We start from the raw sequence: 13544 nt of genomic DNA on the forward strand, positions 1-13544 counted from the left end.
ACCAGTTTTTGATGGAATCTATCTCTCTTTCCTATGGAGACTCCAGTGCAGATGTGAACCTAGCCTTACATATTATTTTGTCTGCACTGTGAAAACCATAAAAAAACAAAGCCCGTAAGAAAGTCATGGACATTCAGTTTTTCTCCAATTCCTCTCCATTCAGAATTATTTTTTTTTTCAGCATCCCATTAGTATGGGTTAAAAACTAAAATTCGGAAAATGCCTGCGGGAGAAAGTGGTTCAAGTGAATGCTTTAATACAAAAAGGTTCAGTACTTACAGATATAGAAAATAAAAGTGACTTACAAAAAGCAAATAGTTATAAAATATGGAGAAAGAACTGTGAAACCCTTACAAGTTATAGGTCTGATCCCATCAAGCTGAGAAAAAGATACACAGTTTGACAGGGTTAGTAAAAAGCTTTTTTACATTCTACTTTATGTGAGTAATTTTATTGCAGTCGTGTCTGGAGAGCCTTACGTAATGTGAATTACTTATGTTGAAGGAGACCTGACATGACAAATAGCTATAAAGTGTAAATCAACTTAAACTGAAGTTCTCTCAAAATTGCACTAACCTCTGTACAATGGCTATTATCTGCTATGTAGAATTGAGTCAGTACCCTCTGCAGAATTTTCCCTTCTTTGACAGATCTGTTTTTTAGATTAGTAACAGAAAGAGAATCGCGTCACCTTGATCAGTCTGTCGTGACTAGGTCTGCTGAAGACTTTGCTTGCAGCTGTATCCTCAGAATCTTACAAGGAATGTCTAATACTTCATTTTAGCTTCACTGATTAGATGTAAATCTGTAAAAGAGAATTAATGAGTGAGATTTACTATTGCTGTCTAAAAGTAAGACAAACTTAGACTAGACAGTCTTAAACTACTCCAGATTACTTACACACTAGATTTACCAAAGTTTGCACCACTTATTTTTTTACAAAAAAAAACAAAAAACGTTTACACTTCTTAAGTCCTGCCCCCTTGACAAGCATGGTAGAGAAAGTGCCTCAGTCTAAGTTCACGTCTGTACATGGCATATGTGAACTGAAAGATGGAGAGCCAGACTGTCACATCTGTGGTTACCCTTGGATGCTGGTGGACCCCATAGACTATAATTGGGCCCACGGGTGTCTGCTGTTTTTATTCTGAAAACAGAAATTTTCTCTGCCAATTTCTGGAGGTGTCAGATGTGAACCTATCCTGATACACTGAATAAATGTGGTGTAAAGCATGTATGTCAGGTATTTTTACTATTTACATTGTATTCTTATTGTTAATTTCTATGGGTCCACCATATTGAATATACATGCTGTCAGCACTGTATTGTTTGTGTGTTTATATGAGCTAAAATCAATGGAAATAAATTGATAAATAAATGTTGTAAATTAACACATTGTCCAGGATGTGATGGAGTATAACCCTCTCTTCTAGATATCAGGGATTGCCGACTGTGTTTCATACAGCAGTACAAAAAAACCTGCCTGCCTTCTATGTGGGCAATATGTCCCAAGCTATACAGCAAAACCAAAAATTAAGTTACGGAATGGTAGTCTGATCTGACTAGTGGTCAATGTGAAAGCTGGAATTTTTCACGATTTTCTTTTTATTAATAGTTATTGAAAAGACGACAAACTAAAAACACCACTGTTAGTAAGAAAACATGTTTTCATGAGAACTTATTATATAATATAATATAAGCTTTAATGCATAGTGATGATTTCATGGACACAGGTCTATTGATTGTTAATTATTAAAGGGTTTGTCCACTTTAATAAATGGAACAAGTGAAATGGAAGAAAATATGATGAGCCCTTCGTAGCTAAAGGAGCCGTTTTTTTATCATGTGTGAGTAAGGGCCATGCACACAACTGTATTAGTTCAGTGTACTGTCTGGGTTTTCACACTAACCCATTGATTTCTAAATGAACCCTAAATGGTGAGGGAATGATAAACTCTGTTAGAATTCAGAATGCCCTAACAACATATTTGCAAACCTGTTTTCTAGTTTTTCTCTCTTACGATGACCACTTTGCCTTTATTTTGCAGGACCCGTGGGGGCACAGCCCTTTTTTGTGGTACCCAGACGGCCTGGCTATGGCACCATGGGGAAGCCCATCAAACTGCTGGCCAACTGCTTTCAAGTGGAGATCCCAAAGATTGACGTCTACCTCTATGAGGTGGACATTAAACCAGACAAATGTCCCCGCAGAGTTAACAGGTATGTTACGCATAGTAATATTCTCAGAATGGGATTGGATTAAAAAAAAAAAAAAAAAAAAAAATCCTCTGCTCATAGCTAAAAGAGCTAACAGAGAACAAGTGAATGAGTGCTGTATGTATGACTGAGAAGGCAGATGAAAAGTGGTTTAAGTGATGCTGTAAATCTATGCCAACTATGAGCTGGCATAGATGTCACTACAGATACAGGGCCTGGTAGAAGGTGTGCTAGTCATAAAAGAGGTGCAGGTTATAAGAAGACTGGTGTTGATCTGAGCTGGAAGTGCTATTGTGGGGGTCTTCATGAAGCATTGTGGGTTTATTTCTAGCTTTAGTATAGCCATATGCATCCCAAGGATACCCACATCTATGGCGAAACATGTTGGGAGGGCTGTAAATTTTGTGGATTTAGATTTGTAATGCTAGTTCTTATTAGTCACAGTACTACAAATGATGTCATACTTACGTGAAGTGATTCAGACTGCAGAGGACCACTTAGTTCTGATAAATACTTAGGGAGATGGTGTGGAGACCTCTTGAGATTAGGAAAGCCCTAGCTATAGTTTCTTATTACTTTAGTCTACTGTATAATTTTTCGGGTATATGGTTTATAAGCTGGTTCTAGTGACAGACTCTCTAACTTAGAGAGTATATTACAAAAATACCAGCTTCTAAATACTTTAGGTAAATGAAACATTATACAGCACTCATCCAAGTGAGCAGAATATTAGCCTACCTAGAAATACTATTTTTCATTTTTCATTGCACTTCATTCTCCCTTGTTATATATATATATTTTTTTATATATGTTTTTTTTTCCTATAGAAATATTATCTTTATAATTCAACTTTAGATTCAAGAGCTTCTCCACATGGTTACAGACATTACCTGCAGCGTATAAAAATAATGTTTCTGTGGGGATTATGACATATTCATGATGAAAATATTAGTCCAGGCCCGACTCCTCCAGCATTAAGTAATTGGATTGCTGTGGGGATTCTTCTGGTCCTGTCTCCTTGGGTTTGGGAACTGCATCAGTAAAGAGCATGAGACAATGGAAAGATGCAGACCTCTCCACGACATTAGAGGAAGGGAAATGGGCACTAAGAAAGTTGTTAAAGTATGAAAATCCAAGACTAGGTGTCATTTCTTTGGGGCTCCCTGGAAATAAAGATTTGTCCTGGTCTCTGCCTGCCTTTCTATGTTAGCGCTAAATGCATAGTTGTATAGTTAGTGTAACTATGTAACTAATTCTCACAGATTGGCTTAGGATTCAGTTAGGTTTCTGGTTTATTTCCTTTTAAGAAACTGTTTTGCATGATAAAGAATATGAAAAATAAATGTCAGCAGACACTCCTTTTTAGGCGTTCCATGTGTCTGGATCATTGCACAAGAGAGTCCGAGTACAACTTCTTTCAAAATGAAGTAGAAAAAAGTTTCCAGCAAAACTTGATCCAGGGTATAAACTCCATCTTTATTCACTCTTATTAAAAATCCTGCAACCACCAAACAGACTGAACACTGCTAATGCGTTTCAGTATACAATCTTAATCATAGTATGCCTTACATTTGCTGGGGAGTTGTTTCTATTTTGTTTTGTATGATAAATTCAGTCTTGTGTCATTGAGCAAAGCCCACATACTAGGCTTGGTGCACATAAGACGACCTATTCAGATAATAATTTGGAGAACATAATAGTAGTAATGTAACATAAATTACATGGAGGGAGTAATTGAAGGGTTCCTCCAAAGTGTGAGCTCTTCAATATCTTTAGTGGTGGTGGTGTTGGATTGTTGATATTGAGTATGTGGTACAACTGGGGGAATAGTAATTATTTAGATAATCGGGTGTTTTTATGTTGATCGCCCATCCACACCCGCACCTCACATAAACTCCAGTGAGGGTGTTTGAGACGGTCACCACTCCAATGGTGTCTTTCCTACTGCACTTGTTGCTGGCTATCTTTATTCTTTGTGCTTCCATGAGAAGATGAAGCTTTATTATGGTCTGCGCCTTCATTTACAGCACAGGAAAATGTTGTGATATGACAGCTGCTTGAGTACAGGAAAGGTTTTCTTGGCTTTAAAGTACATTTATATTGCATATCTTTACGCTTATTTAGCTTGACATTTATATACAAATGCGAGTCCCCACTATATTATTTTTACTTTACTTTTTTAATAGGGAGGTTGTTGATTCCATGGTCCAGCATTTCAAAGTCACCATATTTGGTGACCGTCGACCAGTGTACGATGGCAAAAGAAGCCTGTACACCGCCAATCCACTGCCTGTAGCATCTACTGGGGTAAGTCCTGTGTCGTCATTGACCCATAGTATCATATATTTATTAGTTTCCAGAGCTCGATGTTCACTTAGATTATAATCATTTTGGATACTTTTAATAACCACATAAACTATTACCTCGTGTATGAAGAAATATTACTTTTTATTGCACAGTTTGTTCAGTAACTCTGGACCTTAAAGAAGTCAGATACAATGCAAGTCTATTCGATCCTCAATCTGACTCCCATAGATTTGCATTGTTAGTTTGACCTCCTGCAGGTTATACAGGAAACACTGTGTGCATCAGTGGAGCAGAGAGGAGGTCAGTGCTCTAAAGGAATGTACGTAATTTTACAAAAATAAAAAAACTAGCCGTAATTTATTCAGTAAAATTACCGTACTCAAGTTCATTTTCAAGCCGTGGGGTCAAAAAGAGAAAAAAATTACTGAAGTGCTACTTTAAAGGGGTTGTCCCATCTCAAGGATCCTATCTATACTGCTAGCTTATGTGGATTTAAGACTTTTCCTAAATACATTGCTTCAGCAAAACTGCTTTGGCCACTTTCTGAGATTATTTACTTCATTGTGTACACTGCTTTCCATAACCAGGGACCTGGGGATGATCTTATCTCTCCGCCCAGGACAAGTGACATAGCTCCCTGCTCTCAGGAGGTGAGAAGGAGCTGAGTGCTCGGAGTGAGCTGCTCTTTCTGAGCTGTTTATCTCCTGCTCTTCCAGTTTTCAGCTTGGCTAATTGATTTTGGCTGATAAGGACTAGGACAGGGAGTCTTACCTCTGTATGTAAACACAGACCAAAAACTGAGCAAGCTGACTCTTGGTCCTGTAGCGTATAAATTTGGGATTCTCATCACCTATCAAATCCAGCTCTGCTACATCAGCTTCATATTGTGCATCTTCCAGTGATACTGTGCTAATTTATTTACAACCATCCCTCATTACTGACTGCAAACATGTACTGCTATGAAGAGAGCTAGCAGTGCAAGTGAAACCCCGCCCACCAATTTACCGAGAAAACCAGGAAGTGAACAGAGCATAAAGCTTGCAAGTTGGTGAACAGGCGAGTTGGGAAAACCCCTTTAAGTCCTTTTCCAATCCATACACATGCATAGAGCTTCCTCCCTTTCTTTGTTTTGGTGAAGTACTTGAAGAGGGAGCTAGCTGTCTTCCTCAGTTCATTACCTATGTCATCCCATTTCTCCATGACACTGATGCAGAAATGGAGGATCCATGAAAGGGGTCTGAAAAAGGATGATCGGCGCAGATTCAGTGGCCTGTATTAATACGGTCACTTATTTTTACATTTGAAACAGGATGAATAGATTTTTTTTTTCTACTGTGTAATAATACAATACAGTTAGGTTATTGGTTATTTTGGATAATTTTGGTTCTCAACCCTTTTTGTTCTTGCTTTCTTTTCTTCTTTTTTTTTTAGGTGGACTTGGATGTAACATTACCAGGAGAAGGAGGAAAGGATCGTCCCTTCAAGGTGTCCATAAAATTTGTCTCTAGGATAAGCTGGCACCTGCTGCATGAAGTACTTACTGGAAGGTCTCTTCCAGAGCCATTGGAACTGGACAAGCCAATAAGCACCAATCCTGTTCATGCTGTCGATGTAGTGTTACGGCATCTGCCATCCATGAAGTAGGTTGAGAGGTGGAAATGGAACTGAATACACCTCTGTCAACTTTTTTGAGTAACAATGTGTTATATTTTCTTATGGAAGGATTCAACTAAGTTGTGTCTTTTAATTTTTATAATGTCTGAATGTTTTTATAATAAAGAAAATGATACTTGCCTGTTTTTGAGTAGAAATATTATATCTTTCTTAAAGTTTGCCGTATTTGTAGAAACTCACCATTCTGCCTAATATTGTGAGGTCTCGAGTATTGGATGATGTTCCTATTCCAAAATTGAGCTATATTGTTATGGAAACCACTTTAGAGGTTGTCTGGGTTTTTTAAAAACAGGTTAAAAGCTGGAAACCGCATAGTCATGAAAAGCATTACCTTTTGAATTGTCCTACCTGTCCTGCAGCAATGATGTTACATACATCATTAAAGTGATCTCTGAAACTAACCAGTGGCCTCTGTCACATGACATACATGTTGACATCACCTCTGAGGCCACTAGTTGGCTGCAGCCATCATGATAACATCATTGCAGGACCAGGAGGCATCTGAGCATTGGCGCCTGTGAGTATTAACATTATTTTATGTGGCTTCTTACTATTAGTCCGTATTTATTCAATCTTATCCACCCCTTTAAAGTTTACCAATTGTTTTCCATAATATACAATTATTCTTACTTATTTTAGTTTGCAAATATTCCAATCTTTATTACTAATGTTTGATAAAAATGTCTTTTTATTTTAGGTACACCCCGGTAGGACGTTCCTTCTTCTCTGCTCCAGAGGGCTATGACCACCCTCTGGGAGGGGGAAGAGAAGTCTGGTTTGGATTTCATCAGTCTGTCAGACCTGCCATGTGGAAAATGATGCTTAATATAGATGGTAAGAAGCGCGACATCATGCACTGTCCTACTATACAGAATACCAAATTGTTATGCAAATAGGATTTAAGTTTCATAAAGATTTAATTGTTTTTCAATTAAAGTTATGGCTGGTATTGGGTCTCAGGGAGTCTTTGGGCCACTGAAATCAATCTCAAACACCTGTGATAATTAGTTTGTCAGGTGAGCCCAATTATAGGAAACCTACCAGAAGGAAAAGTGTAAGAGGCTCCTAGATATTTCCCATTCCTTCTGTAGCCACTAGTAGGTTTGGCTCAAAAAACACAGAAAAATCAGTAACAAAAAAGTTTTTCTACAATATGGGGCCTTAGCCTAACGTTCCACATTATTAAGCAAGCCATAGGTTTTACGCAAAATGGGAAAGTAAATGGATCTCTCTCCTGCTGAAAAGCATTAAATAAATCAATGCCTTAGACAATGTATGGAAACATTGGATATTAAATGAAAACTTAAGTGTGATTATCATACTGTGAAGAGATTTGTGGCCGATTCAGAGCACAGAGGGGTTCATGCAGATAAAGGCACAATGAGGGAGGTTTCTGCCAGACAGATAAAAGCAAGCTAAAATAGAATAACAAACAGCAAACAGATATTTGAAGCTCTAGGTGCCTCTGGTATCAGACAAACCTCAAGATGTAGGACCCTCAGAGGCTTGCAGTTATGTATAAACCAATTTGGCCACCCCTAAACATTGTACTGGGACCAGACATATATGAAGACTAATTTTGAAACAGTCTTGTTTACTGATAAGTGCTGTGCAAACCTTGGTGGTCTAGATAGATGGAGCAGTATATGGTTACTTGATGCTCATCGTGTTCCAAAAAGGCTGCGACAATAGCAAGGAGGTGGCGGAATCATGTTTTTGGATGGAATCATGGGGAGAGAGCCAAAAGGCCCCTCTATGGTCCCTGAAGGTGTTAAAATGACCTCTACAAAATCCATACAGTTTTTGCCTAACAATTTTTCCAAAATTTGTACAAATTGGTACAAAAAGAACCACCATGCCTTTTGTAGCAAAATCATCTTCATGCATGACAATGCATCCATGTCATGCAGCAAAGAATACCTCCAAGTCATTGGCTGTTATGGGGATAAAAGGAGAGAAACTCATGATGTGGCTACTGTCCTTCCCTGACCTCAACCCTATTGAGAACCTTTGGAATATCCGCAAGTAAATTATCTATGAGAGTGGAAGGTAGTTCACATCAAAACAGCAGCCCTGGGAGGCTATTCTGACTTACTGCAAAGAAATTCAAGTAGAAACTATTGAAAAACTCACAAGTTCAATTGATGCAAGAATTGTGAAGTTGGTATCAAAGCAGGAGCCCTATGTTAACATGTAACTTGGCCTGCTAAGATGTTTTTGATTGAAATATTTAGATTTCAGTAAATGTGACCACTTAATGTTGCAAATTCAACAAATGGCCATTTTCAGCTCTTTACAACCAATAAATTGTTTAGAACTGTTGTGCATAGTAATATGGGTTGATGGATTTTGATTTGTAAATTTGTGAAAACGGTCGAAGATGTGAACATTTTACTGATTGTCATTTGTATCGATCATTTAGGAAAATTCGAGAGAAATGTAATTTGCATAATAATTTGGAATGCAATGTGAATTATGTGGCAACTTGTAGAAGGCATGTCTGTTTTGAGTAATGGTTTGTACTAAAGCAAAACATTTTTAGGGTACAGCCATTTTATTGGAGTACTTTTGGTAGGGTCTCTGCCTGCTATATTGTTCAGTTTTTCCTGAGCCAAGTTATGGGCACAACAGGCATAAAGGCATTGCCTCTTTGTCCTAGAAAATCACACAGGTAGCCACTCTATACATTTCCTCACCGCTCTTAAGCAGAGTTCTGTAAAATCCTAATATTCCCATGGCCATCACAAGACTGTACTTTTTCCTAATTGAAGGTCAGCTCTGGTAATGGTCCATTAGGTTCCTTTAATAAAGCTCAAGTGCAGTGAACAGCTATGGTGTGGCTCATAGTCGTTTTGTTCCAAATGTCATTTTACTGGTACGGCTTTAGAAATTAAATGTAATATGTCTTAAGGTGACTAATACCACTGTTTATCTTTGTAGTATTTTTCCTAAGTGACCTAGGGGACAGAGAACTCTTTCTGAGAACTGTAATTGTAAGGGAGTAAAATGTGTCTGCTGAAAGAGGAGCAAGTAATGGATCACTTTAGTAAGTTTTACAGTGATAATGGATGCAAGCTATATATCTATATGTGTTATATGGGTCTCTCTCTGTCTCCACAATCAGCCGCTAGTTCAGTAGAGAAATATTTTTGATGTATATTTTATCTCCTATTTCCAGTATTATGTATAAACAGACTTAATAATAATAATTTAACCCCTTCCCGACATCCGCCTTACTAGTAGTACGGTGGATGCCAGGTGTTTAACATGGCGGCCACCCGGGAGATTGGATGTCCATCTCCAGGATCAGTTTTTCCAAGGCCTCTGGAACAGGTGGAGAAAGGTTTGTCTTTCAATGTCAAGGAACTGTTGTCAATAGGGAAGCTTTAAAATCAGCTTCTCCTCAGATTCAGGAAAAAAATGTAAGGATTTTGTTGGACAGCTCCACATTAGTGGCACATGTAAATCAAGGAGGATGAACAAGGTCTCAGATTCTACTGTAAATCACTGTGAACATCTCCTCCTTTGCGGAAAGGTGGCAGACTTCCTGTGCCATTTTTGTATCTCTGTTTTATTCTACATGTACTGTTTTTCTTCTTCATGGGCTGAATTTGTCTGAATTCTCGATTGATCATACTTGGAAGGTAGCAGTGTTTTCCTCTCCTTGCACTTTTTTTCACCACTACTGGTTGGATGTTGGCTAATCTGATCTTGCCTTTGACAGAAAGTCCTTTAGACTGTTGTTTTCCCCTAATTGGTTCTCTGGTATAGCTCACGTGGGTTCTGTTGAAGTTATTTCACGCTGTCTTCTAGCTCCTTCCTCTTAAATGAATCTCAGTAATGGAGCTTGAGATAGAGAGAAAGATTGAAAGTTTTATCCAGATTCACTTATCTATGGAGATGGATCTTCTCAGGTGGTTGCCTCATCGGTTTGAGGAAATCCATATACCGTATATACTCGAGTATAAGCCGATCTTCTTCAGCACAGTTTTTGTGCTGCAAAAGCCCTCTCGGCTTATACTCGAGTCAATCAATAATTTTTTTTTTTTTTTTTTTTTTTTTGGGGGGGGCAATAGTAATGTATAGAATCTCCCACAAAATAGTGGGAAAAAAAAGAAACTTTAAAAATAATAATAAAAAAATAAAAGTTCTAAATCACTCCTTTTCCTAGAATACATATAAAAGTAGAAAGTGACTGTGAAACACATACACATTAGGTATCCCTGTGTCTGAAAGTGCCCGGTTACTGAATATTGGGTATCTGCAGTGCTCCTCTTCCGTCGGGAAGGGGTTAATAGGAGCACTGCAGATTCCCTATATTCAAAAATCCCAGTCCTCAAGCTCATGGAAGGGGCAGACAGACAACCAAAACTTCCCATTTCCCAGGACCCAGCAACTACTGCACCCAAAAACTCCGACCATTTTAATTTTTGAAATTTTCCAGTAACTGCTGCATTTTCCCCCATCGGCTTATACTCGAGTCAAGACGTTTTCCCAGTTTTTTTGTGGTAAAATTAGGGGCCTCAGCTTATATTCGGGTCGGCTTATACTCGAGTATATACGGTATCTAGTAATAATTTACTAAAAATGGGCAAAGGTTTCAAAACTCATTTGCAAAGGTTCACCCACTAGTTTCGTGTTCATCCGAATCTGAAGTACGATTATTATATTCAGGGTGTCAAGTGTTCTCTTGTTGGTGTCTTCAGTTCTCTTCTGTGCTTCCGTTTGACATCAGAAACCTAGGAAATACAGGCCTCAGTGTTCATACAACATCCTGAAGCTTGCATCAAAGTCTAGGAGAGGTGAAGGAAAGTGAGTGTGACCTTTTTTTTTTTTCGCCACACCTATCTTGAGCTTCCACTTATCGTACTCTGGGGTCTGAAGTGACCCCAGTTTATATTAATGACTGAAGGGTGAAGAACCCCAAAAATTTCAGGTTTGCCCAAGCCCAAAACTTCTAGAAAATTTGTAAAAAAGTTGGCTCATGAACCAGATCGGTCATTTCTATTATTTCTACTATTAAACAATGATGACATGGCCACAATAAGGAAATCATAGCCAGGTGTCTGACAAGTGCTAGATCATAGAAAGATCTTGGGCAACCTATCAACATGAACTGTCTCCTATGATGGCTACAGAAAATTTAGCAACATTTTGTTATTTATATTTGCTAAAATATTTAACTTTTAATTGTCTAATAATTTAAATCTGGTTATGCTCATGGGAAATTAATTTCTCCTTGAAAAATGAAAGCTGAAATGTGATTGGTCGTTATGGGCAATATATACTATATTTCTTTTAGACTGTTTTCATCACTTTGCTAATATATAGAGATGAGTGAATATACTCGATTGAATACCTGTGCCGCATAGCTCCCGGTGCAAAAACACTTCCGGGACATCGAATTTTTACTGCCCCTCTCACGTTCCCTGCCGCAGGGAGCTATGCGGCGCAGGTATTCGATCGAGTATATTTGCTCATCTCTACTAATATACAGTATTTATAAATATACTGGGAAATTGTATTCAACTCTTTCCCAACATCCGCCGTAATAGCACAGTGGATGTCGGGTCTTTAAATATGGTGGCAGCCATAGTCGGCTGGTCTCCGATGTATAATGCCTGCACTGATTTCAATCATGAGCAATCCTGGAGGTGCCTTGGGGTTGTTCACCGGTCCCCTGTCCACAGGCTGTAGTCCTTTGCCATGACATCCAGGAAGCTATTGAAGGCTCCCAGATTTGTCTGGCATACATTTGCATTTGCCCTATGCAGCCTGTAATAGAAGTGCCATTATTTTACAATCTGTTGCAATGCGTTGTATTTGGGATCAGACACCTGTGGTTAAAAAAAAAAAAAAAAAAATCAAATTCCCCCCCCCCACACACACTTTCCCTAGACCACCTCTGTGAAAAGTACTGCAGGAAAAACCTCTGTGTTTCCATAGCGGTTTTTCTGGCAGGTTTTTTTTTTTTTTTTTTTTACCAGCGACCCACTAAGTGGGGCCTTAACCTATAATTGTTTTCAACAGGTTATAGTGGGCCTAAGCTATATGGAGGTGAATACAGGTGTTATAAAAGAGCATCTGCTCCAGGGTGCCTGTTTCTATGTTTGTCTTATTCATCCCCCCCCCCCCCCCCCCCTCCAATCTTCATAGATCTCATAGTGAATTGAGCAGTTTTGCAGGCAGGTGATTTCAGCACTTTCTTCTGATAACATATATTAAAAATTTGCTTATATTCACTTGAACTATCCATTAAAAAAAAAAAACCAAAAAAAAAAACAATAGTTACTCTTCAACAAATGTTAACAAAAGTGGAGGGAAAAAAAATGTTGTGTGTATTGGTCCAAGTTAAAGGGGTTTTTTGGTCAAGAATTTATTTTTTTTTTAAATGGTCTGTTAGTTCTATTTGTGGGTTAATAATTGCACCCTTAGGGCTAGCTCACACAGGGCAAGAGGGGGCGGATTTTGAGGTGGAATCCACCTCAAAATCTGCCCCCTCACAATAGAGGTCTATGTAGACCGCTAGCGTTCTTTTTTCCACTAGCGGGAACAGAAAGAAGCGAGCTGCCCTTTCTTCAGGCAACAGCATCCTCCGGACTAGGCCCATTCATTTGGGCCTAATCAGGAGTGGAAAGCCACAACGGAATGTGTTCACGCAGAACCCCGTGTGAACTAGCCCTTATACCTTTTAGCAGTTTTTTGAGTGATTTCTGGGTGTCCCTGGGAGTTCCTGGTATCTTCTGCATTTGTTTACAGGGTTCGGCTTTCTGCTGTGTAACTTTTAAGCTAGCTACCTCTCACCTCACTCCCCCTTCCTCTCTCCCTCCCATACACCCCTCCCTGTCTCTCTAGCTATCCCATTCACAACTACTAGCCCTTCCCTACCTACTCAGCCCAACTCCTGATCCCATTATATACTTACCCCTCCACCTTCCAGTCTTTCTCCGGCGAGACACCCATTATACTTTTCTTACTGCTGTAGATCCAGTTCTTCTCTCTAGCCGATGATCCTCTACTGTGCAGCTCTCTGATGCTACTCCTGCACCTGCGCAGTAGAGTTGGAGTATTGGCTGCACAGAGCAGTGCTGGGTCTATAGAGAACTGTTCCTATAATACAAATATGTACACAAACTCAAGGCAAAATAACTGCCACCTCTGTGGTTGGACCAGCTACTTTACTTCCATATAATAAGAACATGCCCTTCTTGTGCAATAAGATGCAACCTACATATAAGAAATATTTCCATCTATGATTCTCGCACACATCCAGGTACAAGTCTATGTACAAGAGTAGATCTGATCTATCTTAGTTTCCCATTACTGCTACACATAGATATGATTTG

The 13544-nt window shown here is 38.9% G+C and overlaps 1 protein-coding gene across 1 annotated transcript in view; it reads left to right on the forward strand.

Annotated features, from left to right (window-relative positions):
* The window catches only part of LOC142195019 (protein argonaute-3), a 77787-nt gene that overhangs the window by 24057 nt on the left and 40186 nt on the right, over positions 1-13544 (forward strand). The window contains exons 2-5 of the mRNA XM_075264514.1: positions 2049-2220; positions 4404-4524; positions 5956-6164; positions 6896-7032. Of these exons, the coding sequence (XP_075120615.1) occupies positions 2049-2220; positions 4404-4524; positions 5956-6164; positions 6896-7032 (639 nt within the window). The remainder of the gene's footprint in view (positions 1-2048; positions 2221-4403; positions 4525-5955; positions 6165-6895; positions 7033-13544) is intronic.

This window comes from Leptodactylus fuscus, chromosome 2, assembly GCF_031893055.1.
Source record: "Leptodactylus fuscus isolate aLepFus1 chromosome 2, aLepFus1.hap2, whole genome shotgun sequence".
NCBI classification, from domain to species: domain Eukaryota; kingdom Metazoa; phylum Chordata; class Amphibia; order Anura; family Leptodactylidae; genus Leptodactylus; species Leptodactylus fuscus.